Raw genomic sequence first — 19501 nt, forward strand, 5'->3', positions numbered from 1 at the left:
CTTTAAAGGCAATTCATTCCCATAAGCCAGAGGAAAACACAGATGACCAATGGTCATCAGCCTGCCATAGAAAGATTGCATGAGAATACCTTGATTATATCTCCAAACCTCCAAAATTGTTTGGTTTTTTTTTTTTAATTTTCTGTTAGGTAACAGAAGATGTTGAGTTGAAGTGAATTGAAGCAAAGAAGCAAATTAGAGGACTCAGTAAATGGGCCTCAAAACTATAGCTAACACGTGAATTCCACCCCTACTTTCAAGATTTGCTCCCAAACACCATTTGTGGTCTATTCCCAGGGTCACAGAAGATGGGGACCCCTATGTGCGGCCAGAGGATGAGAACTATGAAAATGACTCGGTCCGGCAGCTGGAGAACGAGCTCAAGATGGAAGAGTACCTGAAACAGAAGCTGCAAGATGAAGCCTACCAGGTATGGGCACCTGGCCTGGCCCCTGGCCCCCAGCCCCCTCATAGCTGGGTCTTTTACATTACCCAGAAAATCCATACCTTCTTTCTTCCACCCTCCCTCTCCAGAGTATTCTGATTACATTCCTTACTCCACACAATCTAAACAGTAAAAACTGTAAATACTTCTTAGAGCTATACTGCTCACCATGAATTCTTAGAAATTTCTGATCTGGAAAGTGAAAAAGATCTTGTCACTTTAGTGGAAACACAGTGACTAGCAATCCATACTGCTCCAAGATCATTGGGAAAGATGCTTTTTTCATAGATTAGAAAAAAAAAAAAGGATACAGAGAACAGGGCCCAAGAAAACTGAATAGTAAGTATAAATATATCTCCTCCCTTGAATCATTTGTCCTCAGCCTCCCTCATGGCCCACCTCATGTCAAAATAAATAAGTAGGAGGGGATCAAATCTCACCAAGAAATGTGGCAAGAACTGGAGGCTCTGTGTTCAACAGGGTATGAATGGACAGATTTTCATATATACTGGAGTATATTACTAATCCATCCAAGAATTCACTGAACTTCATGCTCACAACTGGGGATAAGTGTAATTAGTAAGTCATCCTAAAAGGGATACATTTTCCCCATGAAGATTGTTCTGCAGTGATTGTCTTGCTTGTATGTTTCTCTTCCCTGTAATTCACGGGTGTTTTCTTGAGGTCCTGGGAGTTCAGGGATGTTTGCTTGGTTGAGACCTACTGCCCCCCCCCCCCCAGACCTCATGGGATATTTCTTCATGCCAGGCTTTCTGTCCAATGGCCAGATAAGCTTCTTCCACACTCGTAGATGAGCGGCAGCCCTTTCTTAGTGAAGGAAAGAGAAGCAGAGAGAATACATTACCTCTGCTTCTCATATGTTTGTGGATTGTTTTGAAATATTTTCCCAAGAAGAATGTAGTAGGAAAGAAACTGAAGCCTACCAACTCCACCCTGACAATATAAAACAAAAGTTTTGTTGGAATGTTCCATTAGCCTTTTCAGTTTAACAACCATATTTCAGAAGCAACTAAAATGTAGGCCTAGTCAATACCTCCCCCACCCCACCCCTGCCAAAAAAAAAGAAAGAAAGAAAAAAATCAGTGACTATGTAAGGCCATGCTTCAACACCAAAGTTGCCGGAAGTAGACCCATGGAGAATGCTCTTATTTTGCCATTTCTGTGGCCCAGCAATGGAAGGAAATTAGCCTGGATGAAGCTGTGAGGGTATCTCTGGGAACTCCGAGGATGGCATTCCTACACGTATTTCATTTGGCTCTGCTGTGTAGAGAGAGAGGGATGTGGTTAAATAATCAATGTTCTGGTTCATGCTGTTAGTGGCGCCTCTTAGGCCTCCCTCTTTGAGCCCATATCAGTTTCTGGATTTTGGTGACAACAGTGACTGAAATTCTAGATTTTTTTTTTTTAAAGAGAGACAGCCATTATGTGTAAAATATTAGATTTTTGTTTATTTCAATGAATTGGGAATTTAACCTTATATGAGTAATGAATGAGGGGAAATTCTATCAATAGCTTAAGATGTACTTGGAGCTTTTGCCAGCTCTGGTTAATCTTAAGCTCTTTCCCTCCTTTCCTTTCCATGCCCAGTGACTTCAAGGGAAAGGCAAAGAAAAGGTGTAGGAGACCATAGTAGGCCTGTGTATCCCCACTCAAGACATATGCCCTAGAGAACATTGAAGTGGCTTTTCATGACTACTCTGTGAGCATATGGTTGCTTGATGGATCAGAATGCTGTTTTCATTCAGTGGACTCTCTCTCTGTGTGTGTCTTTCTGCATGGCTTCCATCCAAATAATTCACCAGCTTGACTGCATCACAGACTTGACATGTCACCTTTCTTGTTTGTGTCCTTTGTCACCCACAGGTCAGCTTGCAAGGTTGAATACAATATCCTTTTATCACTCTCCTTTCAAGTAAGTACCATCTTATTTAGGAGGAAACGTGGCCACTGTACACTGAATTCTGATAACCAGTAACCTAAATTCACAATCACTCTCTCTTAGGTGTTTCTATGTTCTATGTGATAAAATATCCTCCTTCCCTGCTGATATCAAAGAATCATCCGGCCTATGGAAGCATTTCATTATAATCCAGTGGAGATTTGGGAGACCACCTTGGGAATTGACTTTTTACTCTATTAATTAGGAAAATTGGCACAGAAACTTCTATAACACCAGAGATGCCCCCCAGAAATCCTCTGGGGCGATGACGCCTCATCACCAGTCCCTAAGAGCGCCTGAGTTGGCAGCCTCTCTGTCGCTTGAGAAGGAAAAGTCCAGGCGTGCTCAGCACATCCAGAGATGGGCCAGCCTCAGAGTCGTGCTGTATTCAGGACCCAGAGATCAAAAGTGAAGGCCAAACCGCATATTATTAAAGAAAACAAAAGAAGCAAAACAGAGAGGAAAACTTCTGCAGCCTTATTTTTTGTGGAATTCAACAAGATACAGCTTAATTTATTTAAAATATCATTTATGTGGCATGTGATTCCCCGCTTCCAGGGACCTACCTACATACATGGAGAAGCCTCAGTAATGTGTTTAATGTAGAGAGACTAGCACCTGACCGGCAGGACCACTTGAGTGGAGGGGTCTGAAGCTTAGACCCTGGACTCTGACAGGCCTGATTTCAAACAGGGGTTCCACCAAACCATGGCAGCGTAAATAACCCTGACAGATTATTAGATCTCTATAAACCTCTGTTGCCTCCACACAACGTGTTTCACAGTGGAGTTGTCCTCACTGGGAGGTAGTTTATAAGGAGCTTAACGTGGTGGCAGACACACCATACTTTAATATGAGCACACACATACGTGCCTGGCACTATGCTTTACAAGTGATTCAATCTGGGGGAGCTACTATAGTTATTATGTAAGTGTATGGGACCCTCCTGGGACTCACAACTAGCTTGCTTTGTATTTTTTTTTTAAGATTTTATTTACTTATTCATGAGAGACACACAGAGAGAGAGGCAGAGACACAGGCAGAGGGAGAAGCAGGCTCCATGCAGGGAGCTTGACATGGGACTCGATCCCGGGTTCCCAGGATCACACCCTGGGCCAAAGGCAGCACTAAACTTCTGAGCCACCCAAGCTGCCCTTGCTCTGTATTTTTATAAACTCAGCTATGTGCAGTGACTTTATACACCTTTTGCTACACTGTCTCATAAGTCTAGATGGTTTCTCTGGCTCCAGCTAATGGCCGTTTAGCTGCCCCACATTACAGTTCAGAGTAAATACCCCTCTCACCATCTCTGGCTGTAGGGACCCAAGGACTTGTATCTACTTTGGTGATACAGTCTTTCCCAACCACAACCACACTTATGGAATCCCTTAAGTCTATAGTACAGCTGGTAGGAAAGTCAACTCTGGCTGTTAAATTGAAAAAAGTATATATGTATATGTATGTATATATATATATACACACACACATATATACATATACATATATATATATGTATATATATAAAATGACAAATCAACTTGCACAGAATATATCCTAGCTCATGCATTACTGACCTCCGTCCTCAGGCTAGTATGAAGCAGGTAGATATCATGGCATAACTGCTGTTAGGAAATATACTTTATGAGCAATGAGGCCTTTTTGGTGTGAAAAGAAGGACCTAACTGACTACATTGTAGTCTCTGTCCCTTGGATTTGAGAATGCCACACCACGTGCATTCATTATGACCATGGTGAAAAAAATCCCCAGGAGCTGTTTCTGAAAACATCGACTCCTGTTATAAAACAAATCTAGTCTGAAAGAAGCAACCCTCCCCTTTAAGAGCAATTTTTTTCTCTTAGTGCCAGCAATGGGATCACTTCTATTCTGCATATTATTTAAACATCAGTCACTAGTTCTTAGAAAAATATTTTTTAAACAAACTAACGAAATGTCCTTGACATAAACTCACATAAGAAGTGGCATTTGGTTCTTCTACCTAAAAGCCAAAGATTTCAGTACTCTAAAAGTTCTTAGGCCACTGTTTTAATCTTTTGTTGTCAGTTTGGCAGTGGAAAACTGAAACCATTGTGGCCTCTGCCATTTACTACATCACGTACCTATCGAGCTGACATTCCACAGGACTCTAAACAAGAATTAGGGGAGGATCCTAATTCTCAAAATCTAAACAAGAGCCTGTCACTGGATCAGCCACTCAAGCAAAATGTATTTAAAACCTTATGGGTCAATCTAGAAGCCAGTAGCTTCTCATCTGAAATCTTGGAACAGTTTGTGCTACTGAGATCGATTTGTTTGGGCTTTCTGATCCTGTGGCAGGACCAGAAATTGCCCCAGAGCTCTGATCTCTTATCCAAGGGTCCAGAAGCCAACTTCAACCCTGCAAGTCAATTAGGTGTCCACCAGAGCAGAGCCCTACATGAGTAAGGGGCAGATGGTGGGACCCCAGAGAAATAGAAGACCCTTCCTTTGCTCAAAAAGAACTATTTAAAGATAAGTATGCACTCACCAGTTCAGGAGCGAATAGAGGAAAACCTTGCCTTTCAACTAGCCTCTTTGGAAGAAATATAGTGTATGTAATATTTAACACTAAATTCAAGAATCCACCAAAACTCCATTTTGGCAGACTCAAATCTTGAATTTGTTTCTTTTCCATCCCTCTCACCACATGGGACACCACTGTCCTTGGCCAGCCACATCCTAACTTCAGAAACTGGAGGCTTGGACAATCGAAAGTGAATTTTTTTTTTTCTAATTACCATGGCATCTCAGTGGGAGGTTAGTGGTCTCATCTGCTTGTCAGTTGAGGACAGCACAAGTATTTCTGTTTTGTATGCTTTAAGCCTTCAGATGCCTCAAGTATCCGTTAAGCAAGAGACTCAACACAGAGGATTCCCATCCTCCCTTTCCGAATGAGCAATAGCACATGGTGTCCCAGGACACCTGTTCTCAATGGTTGGAGGAAGGGAGGAGAGAGAGTGTGAATATGTGCGTGTTGGGGGGACGGGGATGATCCTTATTCTCAAAATCCTATTCTCAAAACCCTAATTTAGAGAATAGTTTTCATCTTTAAAACAAAATGACACGTTCCTTATTCCCAGGCAAGCTATAGTCAGACAGATGATGAAGGGAACACGAAAGCTGGTGATGAAGGAGAGCCCCGCACCCACCCACACAGAGAAGAAGACACCGCCTGGCAGCAGCTTCAGCGCAGAGAGGAGCCGCCACACGCAGCAGCTCCTGACACACCCCTACCCCTAGAGACGCTCTGCCGACTATAGTGCAGCTAACTTTTCGTTCTAAGATTTGTAGTTCATAGGTGTGTGTTTTGAGAAAGAAAAAAAAAAAGACTTCTGACTTCTGTTCAAAGCTAACTTACGTCTTCTGTAACATGGCTCATCCCTGATTAGAAACAAAAACCAACTACAGTCACAAAAAAGAAAGAAGAAAGAAAGTAAGAAACAAAGAAAGAAAGAAAGAAAGAAAGAAAGAAAGAAAGAAAGAAAAGAAAGCAAGCCCACAGGCTGAAAACCCACGCTGCTGTTACTCATGATGGCAGTATTAACAAGCATTTTAAACCTTTGCACATGATATGGAACCTGTTCAGTTTACAATGACAATACTGTTTATAGCTAGAAGTTTGATTTCTGAATTCTTTGAGATTTTAGCGAAACAGTTTATTATACACTGTACATTTTTTTCCACAGCAATTGGAAAAAAACAACCACTTGCAGAGCCCTACATGAGTTCACTAACCCCGAAGGACTTGGTATCTGAGTGTACAGACTCAGGGCCTAGAGGCCAAGAAGGGTCCTTGGCCTGAACTGTCTGCATTTGTCTTTAAGTCTCTATGAGCAGTGACTTGAACCAATCACACCAGGATAATCCAGTCTTTGGGGCTTCTTTCCAACTTGGGGTTGTTTTCTTTCAAGATACTCTAACAAATCAGCCATAGAATTTAGTGTAAATATTTTTTCCAAATAGATATCATATTCAAAACAAAAGGCAACATTCAAATTATATAGAATCTAGTTTTTAAAGTCAGCACAGATCTTCTTAAAAACTGTGAACTATGTTTTGAAATACTTGTTGCTAAAGCTGTTTATAAACCACAGGTGCCATAAGATCCCCAAACGGACTCAAGTTATCTCTGCTCTTCCATGGGCTCGTTCCTCTCGTTTTAGCTTTAGGGAGCATGTCTAACCACACCGCTCATCCACAAGTTCCCCTATCAGGTTGTCTGGAGGCCTTCAGCTTTAAATGTACAGGCTTAAAGTGCGCTTGCAAATGCTCACTCTCCTTTTATTTCTGAATGTTTATTGCCTTAGCTGGCTACCTGGTGTTCTGCATGCAGCCTTCTGTGGTCATGTGAGAGGAAACAGGCTCTTCTAAGTGGAGTCGGGATTTTGCACTCAGTGAAAAGCTGATGTTGCAAAAGCACTGTCGAAGAAGGAAGAATGAAAGCCTCTGTTGATGGTCCTTTATAATGGCCCTTGTCAGGAAGCGTTAAAGACTTCCCTTAGGGATTCTGGGGAAATGAAAACATAATCTACTTGTTTCAGGATTTGATGAAATAAAAATCCTGCAACATATTGAATATGTTTTACTTAAATGGCAGCTTCTCTGGAATTCCTGTCTCCTTTAAAAGAAAGTAGAGAACGTCTAGAACAGTGGCTCTCAAAATGTGTGCCCTGGACCGGCAGCATCAGCATCACTTAGGAATTTGTTTAGAAACGCAAATTCTTAAACCCCAACCCAGGCCTGCCACCTGTGCTTTAATAAGCCCTCCAGGTGATTCCTGGTGCCTGCTGAAGGTTGAGAGCCATTGCTTTAGAATAAAGTTGCATAATAAAATCTCTAAAAAGGCCATATTCAGAATAAGCAAGAAAGGTTCTGAGTCAACGTCATGCTTCAGCAATTCGATTTTGCTTCCAGGGCTGGCAAAGAACTTCTTCCAGCCATGTGTTTGGTAGTTGGTGTGTGCCCAACTGAGAAGACATCCTGACACCTTCCAGATCCCTCTCTGGAAGGTTCTAAGTTGTTCATGTCTCTGCATTTGGTCAGAAACCAATGTCCTTGGCTGCCCTTTGGAACAAAATCGCTTGCCTTGGGGATAGTAAAGCCCTCCGCTGGATAGTAAGAAGCCCATTCTCTCCGTTGATGTGCTTCATCATACTTCCCCAGAGAAGCAGCCTGACAGATGTCCCTGAGGACAGGCTGACACCAAAGTGGCACAACTGCACAGTTCTCAAATTTCTTTGCACAGATGGATTTTACTAGAAGTTTTGTTGATTTTATCTTAATGTTCATCTCCTTTCCACTGCCCATCCTCTGTGAAACCATACCTCTCTAGATGAAGTAGGTGGCCCCTTGTGCCTCATACTCAGTACTTAAAACCACTACATCTCAGCTACCTACATTGCTGTCAGCTCTAACTCATAGCCAGGTAGTTCTTGAACTCAGAACTCTGATCCTGCAAGTGGTGTTCAGCCACCGACTGGACTGAGCTGACATCTGTTGTCACTTTGTGTTTCTACATCAAAACGCTTGTCTAAGGTTTGAATAGTTTTGCTGATAACCTTCCCCCTTGTTGTAGCTGTCATTGCCAACTCCATGGCATAGTGGTCAATAGCATCGTACAAAGCCATTGCAAGGACTCTAGAAACTGCCGCCAGTGACCAGTCCCTGACTAACCAGCCACCTTTTCTTTCTCTTAGCTCCACGTCAGCACTGAGACCAGACTCAAGCACCCCTGTCCTGTAACCGAGACAAAATGGCGTGTATTGTTTTGGGGTTTTGTGGTTTGGGGTGTGTTTCTTTCGTTGGCTCTCCAAATTTACTTCTGGGGTCTGTTCTAAGTGCAACCCAGTGGGTTTCACCTGTACTGTCCATGAGATACAATTCTATCTTGCGGGGGTGGTTTCTTTCTTGTTCCACAATGAATTGCACATCCAGGTTCATCAGAGATGATGGCCTATTAATGAGCACTGGTCTAACATAACCAACTTCCCCCACAGCACCATATAGATGGAGGGAGGAAGAGTGGGAGGGAGGGAAGAGGGCAAAATCTACTGTATGAGATTCAGGAATCAGTTGTGGTTGGTCAGGACGCAAGTCAGGGTAAGTTAGGTTGGTCAGAGGGAGATGTGCTGGAGATTGTGAAAAATGGATTCTTGAGTGATCTCTAAAAGGCAGGGAAGGTTCATTTGTAAGTAGTAATGTGAACTGAATTGCATAAGAGTGTGGCCTTTGTTGTGATATACTATGTATTTTCTTATATGCATGAGCCAAACTGTTGCATCATAATTTAGCACTGATGTCTGCTTTTATTTTTATCATCTTTGTCCACCCTTATTAGTTCTTGGCTGTTAACTGTAGATAGACCTTGTAAATACAGCAACCTTTGGTTGCTGCAGTCACCTTGGTTTGAATCCACGCAAGGAGCCACAAACAAGAACTCCACTGTGTCCTCAGAAGAAAGGGCATTTTTACTTTTGAACCAAAAAGAGAAAAAAAAATCAGAAATGTTACATCTTGAGGCTAATTAACTGTAAGACATTTCTAATTATGACTACTGTCATTTGACACCATTTGAAATAACCAATTCAGAGACACTAAAGATTTCACAATCTTCATTGGTATTGTAACAAAACTACTATTGTATGGGTTTTTTTGTATTGCTGTTAAGTATTGTTTTGTGTGTGTGTGTGTGTGTGTGTGTGTGTTGGAACCTCCTGGGGACATGTTATATTTTGAAGTGATTAAACTATTTAATTGTGTGTCTATATTTTGGAATGGAATTATTTCTTCATTAAAAAATGTTTTTAAAAACACTATATCTGTGTATTTTATTCCTTTGTTGTAACGGATCTTTCTTAAAGCAACACAGAGTCAGTCTGTTCAAAGGAGAAAGACAAGGCAGCACATCCAGTAGGAAGCAGGACACATCATTTGAGTCTTAAGCAACTACAGCAAAATATCTCACCTTTCGCTACCTTTGGAGACACACCTTTTTTTTAATGGAAAACCTTGTTGTAATCAAAAGGGGATGAGTTTGAGAATACGAAGAGTTCACATATTTAGTGCTTGCTTTATATCTGACACTGTTCTAAGCACTTTATGTAACTTGACTCAATCCTTCGAATCGCAGCATCTACCCAGGTACTTGGCAATTATGAGCTCCACAACTTTGTGTTGAATGAATGAATAAATGAATTAGCTTTTGTTTTGTTTGCGCTAGAGCTGGTAAGAAAGGAGAATCAGGGACACCTGAGTGGCTCAGCGGTTGAGCATCTGCCTTTGGCTCAGGTTGTGATCCCGGGGTCCTGGGATCGAGTCCCACATCGGGCTCCCTGGATGGAGCCTGCTTCTCCCTCTGCCTGTGTCTCTGCCTCTCTCTCTGTGGGTCTCTCATGAATTAATAAATAAATAAATTTTTTTTAAAAAAAAAGAAAGAAAGGAGAATCAGCACATCCTGGAAGTCAACGTATTGATAGCAACAGGAATCAAGAGTTCCAAGAGTGGACAAATGGAGGTAATCACTCCCTACATTCTCATTTCCCTTCCAAGAACCTCTAGATTCCCATGCAATGGTGGGTTGTGTGCTTCATTTGCTCAAGGAGCCATTTCCTTTGTGGATCCAATAGCAGAATCCATGAGTCTGTCTCCAGCACTTCATGAATGGCATTTCTGGGAATTCTGACTTGGAATGGTGCTGCAAGTCTCTGCTTGCAGAGTCTGGGGTTGATTTACAGTTCATGAGAATGCTATAAAAACTCAAAAGGCAAAAAAAATAAAAAAATAAAAATAAATAAAAAAAACTCAAAAGGCACTAGAGAAAGAAACCAAGAGGCTCTGCTATACATCTATGCAAGGGCAGATCCTGACCTCATATAACCACTAGTCGGAGCTCAGACACCCTCTCCCATTTGGAGGTGGGCAACAAAGGCTTGCTTAATGGTGCCTGTCCAAGTCTTTCTCAGCTGCCGCTCAAGGCCTCATATCCTCACCTCCTCGGATCCACATTTTAGCTTTGATTCCTACCTCAGCATTTCCTAAATGTATCTAACTGCCAAAGTCACCTGAAGAATTGATTAATCTGAATTAGCAAGTCCAGATGAGGGCCAGGAAATTGATATTTTTAACAAGTGCCCCAGGTGATACAGTCTGACAAATTTTAAGAACTGCTATCCTCTTGCTACTCAAAATGCGGTCCAAAGACCAACAGCATCAGCATCACCTGGGAGCTAGTTACAAATGCAGAATCTCGAGCTCCATGCCAGACCCACTGAATTAGAGTCAACATTTCATCAAGCTCTCCAGGGACTCTGTGTGCACTTTAAAATTCAGGAGGCCCTGACCTGAAGTCCCCCTTCAATCCTAGCCTTCCAGGATTAGGTTCAGTTGGGTCCTTCTTAAACCAAGATAGTGCAGTTCTTCTCGAACTTACAGAGTTTTGGTTTAGTAAGTTTGGGTGGGCACTGAGCTCTGCATTTCAAGCAAGTTCTCAAGTGATGCTGATACTGACCTGAGGACTACTCTTTGAAGTGTAGGGCTATGGAATTCTTTTAAATAAGGTGAATTCTAGGGAGCTTGTGACTAGTGAGTCATATTTGTGGATTTCTACACATAGCAGGAAAGATACTCAAGGCTATGAACTTGAACATCACGGAAGCTCAGTTGGTTGGAGTCCCTTGGGTAACACCACAGCAGCTAAACTCTACTATGAGCTATGGAAGACTGGAAGCAGCTAAATTTAAGGATTCTGTCAAAGAAGAATCTTTTGCTCCAAGAATTGAGGCCGCTGTCTCCACGATACAAAGAATCACCTGGGAGTACAACTCAGTGGCCCTACTGGTCCCAAAAAAGCAGATATGCCAAGTTGGGATAAGGCCAAGCATGGCGAGAAGAAGTTGGCAACATTTCAGATTCATCATCCCAACAGAGCACATCAGCTACTGAGACACCCGACACCCAGGAAAAGGTTCTCTGGGCACCTTGGAAACCTAGAATTCTGCTCTCTGGGATTCTGATGCCATGGACTATGCTGGGACACTATGTTGTGATGGAGCCATCCTGCTTTTGAGACCACAAAGATACATGAACAAGGATGTTTGTGGAGCTTGGCTATAATACTAGAAAGAGCATACATGGACACTAATAAGGGAAGACTTAAACTACTTATGGCCTGATATGCTAGGCTGGAATACTAAAAAGCCATAAAAAATGATGATTAAAGAGATATATTTCTAAACATGGAAGATATTTGCATAAGTCATGCAAAACATCAGATTACAAGAGTATAAGAATGATCCCAGTTTGATGAATATTTGAGTGCTTCTTGTGTATAAAAAAATACACACCAAAATAGTGATGATCTAAATCATTGGACTGTGGATATTTTTATTTGCTTCATCATATTTTTCCAACTTTTCCAGGTTTCATGCCATAAATAGAGTTAATGGGAGAATGGGCAGATGGATAAAAAACAGGGTTGGTCAGTTTCCTTGTTTTAGTAACAAGGCTACTTGAGTTGGCCAACATCTTTGAAGGGCATGTCTAACAATGAGAATTTTCTATGCCTTCAATAAACAAAGGATTCTCTTTTTTGCCTAAAGAGATGCTCAATAACATTGATATGCCACAGAGCATTGGAAAATATGTGTGCTTGCTTTACTTTAAAGAAAATCTAATAAAAATATCAGAGGCTTATGAGTCAGGTTAAATAATGGCAATGCTTCATCCTCTTCCCAGCGCTAATTGATTCAGTGATAGCAAGTGAACCAGGAATGCAGGCCATGCACATTTTTCATGTCTGGTTCTGGTGTCTCATGTGTAAAATGGGGCTAAATCACAATGGAGATTGGCTCCTTTGCTTTCCAGTCTCCTTATTGTGGCCTCAGGAGGAGGGCCACTGAGGATAAGTCTTGGGCAAGAATATTTGTTGGAACACAAATGGCAGTAGGTCATTCCATTTTTCTGGAAGTCTCTATGGCTGCTCTTGCTTGAGAACAGATACTTCCTGAAAATATTGGGAAGGACTAATTAGACCAGCTCTTGTTATAGCCCTCCAAGAGAAACTTACTTTTACTTTCCCTGGAATTCTTTTCTTGGCAAATACCTTTCCTTGCCATGAGTGGAGGGAGTGAGAGTAGGTCAAGAGGATTAGGAGAATGATATGCCAAACTCTCCAAGTGATCAAGTGTGCCAGCTCTAGGCTCAACTGTGCCAGCTCTAGGCTGAGGAAGTTCTCCACACACTCAGTTTCATTCAGCTAGTATGTAGGACCAACACTTTATGGTAATAAAGAATGATCATTTGCCTGTACCTGCCCTCATTTTTATACATTGTGTGCCAAATAACAGATTTATAATGAATTTTATGCACCTTTTAAATTATAGAGAAAATTTAAAGTAGTGTCACAAATCAAAAACATAATGTATTCCATTTCCACCCCAAGTGGGTGTATTACATTCAGTTTTGACACTAACTACCCAGAGTTAGCATACACCCCACAGGTTAAGAGTAAAGTCCTCCACAAGATTGCCCCCACTTTGAATGCCAGTCACAAATCTTAGGGACTACCCATACTTCTGACTGACAGGCTATACTTTCAGAACTTTCCACAACACCCTCAGTTTTGATTTGTTACAGCTCACAGAATTTACTGACAACACTATATTTTCTATTATAGTTTTATTATAGAGGATACAAGTCAGGAACAGCCAAATGAAGAGATACATAGGGCAAGGTCTGGGGGAAAGGAGGAGGATACAAAATGTCTATACCCTCCTTTTGCAGAATCTGAGCATATCATTATCCCATGTTCACCAAGTAGGAAGCTTCTGTGTCTAGAGATTATATTGAGATTGCATTATGTAGGTATAATTGATTAAGCCAATTGAACTCAATCTCCAGGTCCCCTCCCCTTCCCAGAGGTAGGGCTGGCCCAAAGTTGCAATTTGTGGGAACACAAATGGCAGTCGTAAATGGGTTCTCTGGCATCACATGGTTGATCTTTTAGGTAACTGGCCCCCATCCTGAAGCAATCCCACAGTGAGTTACCTCATTAACATAGCAAAGACACTCCTTCAGGAAATTCAGGGGGGCAGTTTAAGCACTCCCAGAAGCCAGGAACAAAGACCAGATAAATTCTCCATTATATCACACCATATTACTTAATTTCTTTAGTTAATCTTACTGGAGGGGGATCCCTGGATGGCTCAGCGGTTTGGCACCTGCCTTTGGCCCAGGGCACAATCCTGATCCCGGGATCAAGTCCTGCATCTGGCTCCTGGCATAGAGCCTGCTTCTCCCTCTGCCTGTGTCTCTGCCTCTGTGTGTGTGTGTGTGTGTGTGTGTGTGTGTGTGTCTATCATAAGTAAATAAATCTTTTAAAAAATAATAATCTTACTGGAGATCTTTGTTTCTTCAAACTGCATTAAGTACCATCCAATGTCTTTTCACTTAAATTTAGGAGTCCCTTTGGCATTTCTTGCAGGGCAGGTCTATTGGTAATGAACCCCCTCATCTTTTGTTTATCTGAGAATGTCATAATTTCTTCATTTTTGAAAAACAATTTTATCAGATATCAAAATCTTGATTGACTGTTTTTTTTTTCCTCCTTTCAGCACTTTAAATATGTCACTGTACTGGCTTCCATGGTTTCTGATGAGAAATTTTTAATCTTATTAAAGCACCCTTGTACATGACAGTCACTTCTCTTTTAGTCTTTAGCTTTCAACTATTTTATTATAATGTGTCTCTATGCGGAGCTTGTTGAGTTTATCTTACCCGGAGTTTGTTGAGCTTCTTGGATGTGTAGAAACAAACTCAACAGATGATTTTGCAAGATCAGTTAGGGAGTTACTGTAATAATTCAGGCAAAAGAGATAGTGCCAGCTTAGACTAAGGAAGATGGTCATATGCTAAATATATTTTTGGGGCAGAACATTAACAGTTTTGTAAATGGATTAGATATGTGTGAGAGAAAGAGGGAGCAAGGACAATACCACAATTTAGGAACCCAAATAACTGAGGGAAAGGAGTTACATCACTGAGTTGGGGAAGGCAGGGAAGAGCAAACTTTGAATAGAGAGAATCTCAGGAGCTCAGACCTGGGCATAATGCATTTGAGATTCCTATTAGATAGCCAAGTGAAAATAGTAGCGTGTCTGAAATCTAGACTTAGAATTCAGGAGAGAAGTCTAGATCAAGGCTATACATCTTGGAGTTGTCAGCATAGAAATGATAAAGAAGACTGAGAGGAGTGGTCACAGGGTAGAAGAATATCAGAACATCTGATATCCTGGATGCCAATGATGAAAGTGTTTCAAGGTGGAAGCCATCATCAAATGTGTTGAATGCAGCTGATAGGTCAGGTAAGCTAAGCACAAGCAATTGGCTCATTGCATGTGTGTTGAATTGAATTAACTTAGCCAGATTCAAAGAATCTCTTGGCTATTTCTCAACCCCTGTGTCCCAGTGAAATCTTGAGAAACACCGAGTGCAAATTTGCTTGTTTTTCCTCTTAGGGCATTAGGGGATTTGTTGTGCAGCATAATAAATCCACAGGATGGGGCTAGAGGTCTGGGGTAGAGGGATGGGGGGGCTTGGGTTCAGTAAGTAAAGCATCTGCCTTCAGCTCAGTTCATGATCTCAGGGTCCTGGAATCAAGCCCTGCATCAGCCTCCCTGTTCAGTGGAGTCTGCTTCTCCCTCTCTCTGCTCATGCTCATTTTCTCTGTCTCTTTCAATAAATAAAAATCTTTTAAAAAAATCCACAACTTAACCCTGACTTGCAGCCCCACACTCCCTCACGGGCCAGCTCCCTACCTTCCTTCCCACCTGGGGAGATCAATCCACAAAGACAGCACTGACAACTTACATACTGTGACAGGTACTTGATAACAACCAAGTTAAGATAGAAAGTATTTCCTTATTGACCCTTCAAAATGGTCTTTTTTTATTGTTATTTTTGAAAGAGAATCATTTTATTGATTTTGGAAAGTCATCTACTTTAGTTATATTTATAAGGAAGAAAGGCTAAATTATAAAACTCTTCTCCTGCTCTCTGGATATGTAAAAATAAAATTTTAAAAAGTGGCTCTCCCATTTTATGGCAATGTGTATTTGTTTGACATTCTGTATGGGTGATTTTGGGAACCAAATTTAAGAAACAGTACATATAAAGCACCCAGCAAGGTTCCTGAACATTCTGGAAGCTCAGCTCTGTCAGTTACCTTTCCCTTTTTCTCTTGTGAAGTTCATAATCCTTGTTCTTAAAATGGGGGCAATAGTTTTAGTTTTCAGAACACTCACACAAAAATATATCTAACCTAAAAACAAATATAAGAAAATCTATTCAATCTCATTAGGAATGAAAAGACCAGAAATTAAAATATTGTTATACTAGAGGGATTTAGTGATCCTGTAAACACCAAATTCTGAGACCATCCAGCTGGCTTTCTCCACTCAACACACAGAACACTGGCAGCCAGGAATTCACTCTTCAGATAAAAGATGAAAGAGCCCTCTCTGGGAAATCTAACAAACCTCCCCTGACAAAAAAAAAAAAAAAAAAGTCCTGAAAATACTGACACGGGGCCAACCAGAGCACCCTACAGAAAAGGTCAAATGCTAAGACTACAAATTAGCTCTTTAGACCATGACTCTGACAAAGGATCAGACAACCAAGTATAACCCAACACTTGACAAAAGCCTTTACCATGAGTGATTGAGACCAAACAAAGAGGAAGAAATAGCACTGTCAAAAGGATGGACTATGATGAGGAAATTAAATAATACTGTGCTAGCTGCTAAAACAATCAAACCCGTATGGAATAATGATTGTGTATAGCATAAAGCCCAAAAGGGAAGTTCCTGATATGTAAGCAGCTTTCCTGCAAATACTGATTTAAGAATATTGGCTCCTTCCACCTTTTGAAAATTTGTGATTTGTATTCTTTTTTGTAGTATGTTTCCAATATTGTATAATGTCCATGCTGATAAAACCTGGATTTACTCATTTATATCTAGATAATAAATAAGAAAATCAAGATAATCATTAACTGCCAAGTTGTTCAAAAAAAAGGAAAAGTAATTATAGCATTCCATATAGTTCAACTTTGAGTCCCATCTTTAAATAGCATATGTACAATAACAATGTCAACACAGAATAACAATCAACCAAAATTACACATAACCTTTTGGGGAAGATATGGTTGGCGATATTTACATTATAGAGGGGGAAGAGCCAATTTCTCATCCTCTGTAGTGGGAAGGCCATAGATAATGCCTGAAACTTAAAAATAAGAATATACACAAACATATTATTTAGAGGTAAATACAAAAAAAATGAAAAAGTATGAAATTAGTTGTTTCCAAGAAAGGGAACTTAAACTTTTCTATTTAAAGATTTTACTTATTTACTCATAAAAGACACAGAGAGAGAGGCAGAGACATAGGCAGGGAGAGAAGCAGGTTCCATGCAAGAAGCCCAATATGGGACCCCATCCAGGGACTCCGAGATCACACCCTGAGCGAAAGGCAGGCGCTCAACCACTGAGCCATCCAGGAATCCCTTAAACTTTTATTTAAATATTTTATTTATATATTTGACAGAGAGAACACGAGCAGGGGGAGGGGGTAAGGGAGAAGCAGACTCAATCCCAAGACCTGTTGGATCACGACCTGAGCCAAAGGCAGACACTTAACCAACTGATCCATGCAGGTCTCAAGAGTGACAAACTTTTTAGACTACGTGAGCATAATTTTGATTTTTAAAAAGAAAAATGGTAGGCAATACTTGAAGGTATTAACAATGATTGCCCTTGAATAAGGGGTTTTTGAACAAACTTTAAAAATATTCATCTTCCATCTGTATTTTCTGCATAATCTAATATAAACATGGCTTACTTTTATAATTGAAATATTAGATAAAGTTTAAAAGTAATGTAATGTGTCTTTCTATCTCAAAATGAGTGTTCATGGGCAGCCCGGGTGGCTCAGCGGTTTAGCACTGCCTTCAGGCCAGGGTGTGACCCTCGAGACCCAGGATCGAGTCCCATGTCAGGCTCCCTGCATGGAGCCTGCTTCCCCGTCTGCCTGTATCTCTGCGCCTCTCTCTCTCTGTGTCTCTCATGAATAAATAAGTAAAATCTTAAAAAAAAAAAAAAAAAGTGTGAGGTTAAAATTGCTCTTCTAAATGATAGAAAACTTTTATGTTTGGCCCTTTTGTAAAACATACCAGATTTGACCCTTCTCTACTTATTTTCTTAACCTTTCTTTTTAATTCTTTTTTCTTTTAAAGTAGGCCCCACACCTAGAGTGGGACCTAATGTGGGGCTTGAACTCACAACCCTGAGGTCAAGACCTGAGCTGAGATCACTAGTTGGATGCTTAACCAACTGAGCCTCCCAGGTGCTACCCCCCCCCCCCCTTTTTTAACAACAAAATAAAATAAATGTCTCTCTAGAAAGGATTGCAACTTGTAGGACCACTTCAAGGCAAACTTGACAAGTAGTTAGAATACCCAGCAAGGCCACGTTTAACTGCATGTATGACATTTCCCTCCTTCCAGCACCACTTCTGGCCATTTGTTTTGCCTCTCTGCCACAATGTTATAAGAATTTCAAGGTCAAAAATGCATACACCTTCTCTCCTTTCTTCCCAAATTCCAAATATTGGGAAAAAATAATTAAAATTTACATAGTCCTTTATATGACTCTGAAAAAACTTGTCTTACCTACATTCCATCCTCACAATGCCCATTTCAGGAGTGCTTAGTCATCCAGAAGTATGACCTCAAGAGTTGTCTTTGTTGTGAAAACATCTGTAGATGAGGCCAAGATGGGAAAAAAGACTGGGCATTCCATCAAACAAGAAACAGGAGGGACACACAAGAAATTTCCCACTGCTACAAGATAGTGTGCTTCTGGGAGGAGTTTCTGGAAGCCGGCTTTTCCCTTGATCCATGGCTAAGTAGATTTCAACTCACCTTTGCTAGATGCGGCATCAGCCAATACTGAGATTCCCCCAAAGACTTGTGCTCCATTCCTTGGCTTTCGTTTGATTTCTGTGGCTCTCTCTTGTTGCCCTAGCAACACATATTAAACCTGGAGACTTCTTCATTTTAAATATTATTTGAAGTAATAAAAGCAGGACTGGGAGGATAGGGAAAGGTGAAAAGAGATTTTTACCTCCAAATTTTTCTAAGACATCAGACTTTGAAGTAAGCCTGTGAAGTAAACCAAAAACCATCACCACCACCCCCAAACATTTCCCTAAGTCTTTATCAGCAAAGGTCAGGAGTAATGGGGTGGTAGGTCACTGGTTGTAGACCCTAAAGAAGCTTAGGGCAAGAATTGTCTCCCTGGTCCACAGCCAATTTCGGAACAATGGCCCTCTGAAAAACCAAATCCTTTATAGTCTTTGAAAAAATCCTGCCTTCAGGGGATTTGTATACGAGAAGAGAGTAGTATTTCCCCTCTGTGGCAAAGAGAGCCAGGAAGCCTCCTTGATAAAGAGAGATTCAAATATTTTAACCGGAAAATAAGAACAGTATAATTTTACCAGAAAACCTAAACCAAGGCTAAGAAGAGATATTAAAACTGCGTGTGAAACTTAATTTCCAACTTGCACTGTATACCACAAACAAACATACTTGTTCAAGGGCAGAGGCATGTTTTTCCAGCCACTGTGAAAGTCTCTGTATTATGAACACTGAGTGGGACAAGGGACAATCTTCATTTATTTTCTAAAAAAGCACAAAGTCATTCTTCATATGATCAGTTAGCATAATGCTAAGTTGCAAGACCACGATGGTGAGGAGTGTGATGCTAATAGAATTTGTTCCAAGATAATAGCTTTGTCCTGGCCTGGCCTGATAAAGGGATAAAGACTTGTAAATAATTGCTGGTTTACTCATTTGCCTCACCAGACTCTATGCCTGTGGTGTGAGCAGAGCCTGCCCTCATATACACCATCACTTAACCCAATGCCTGGTGCAAAGTGATTGAGCAATAAATATATAAGATTAAAGAAAATGAGAAAGAGATACCATTCCTCAGGCTACTGTTGGA

The 19501-nt window shown here is 40.9% G+C and overlaps 1 protein-coding gene across 21 annotated transcripts in view; it reads left to right on the forward strand.

Annotated features, from left to right (window-relative positions):
* The window catches only part of DTNA (dystrobrevin alpha), a 356943-nt gene extending 347686 nt beyond the window's left edge, over positions 1-9257 (forward strand). For 12 of the 21 annotated variants that reach the window (XM_041746612.1, XM_041746639.1, XM_041746631.1 and 9 more), the window contains 2 exons: positions 298-430; positions 8139-9257. In XM_041746612.1, the coding sequence (XP_041602546.1) occupies positions 298-430; positions 8139-8279 (274 nt within the window). In that variant the 3' untranslated portion in view covers positions 8280-9257. Of the gene's footprint in view, positions 1-297; positions 431-2329; positions 2379-2468 lie in introns of all 21 variants that reach the window. The other 9 variants (XM_041746664.1, XM_041746686.1, XM_041746705.1 and 6 more) reach the window with 3 other exon arrangements.
* Positions 9258-19501: the final 10244 nt, after the last annotated feature.

The sequence above is a fragment of the Vulpes lagopus genome, chromosome 1 (genome assembly GCF_018345385.1).
Source record: "Vulpes lagopus strain Blue_001 chromosome 1, ASM1834538v1, whole genome shotgun sequence".
NCBI classification, from domain to species: Eukaryota; Metazoa; Chordata; class Mammalia; order Carnivora; family Canidae; genus Vulpes; species Vulpes lagopus.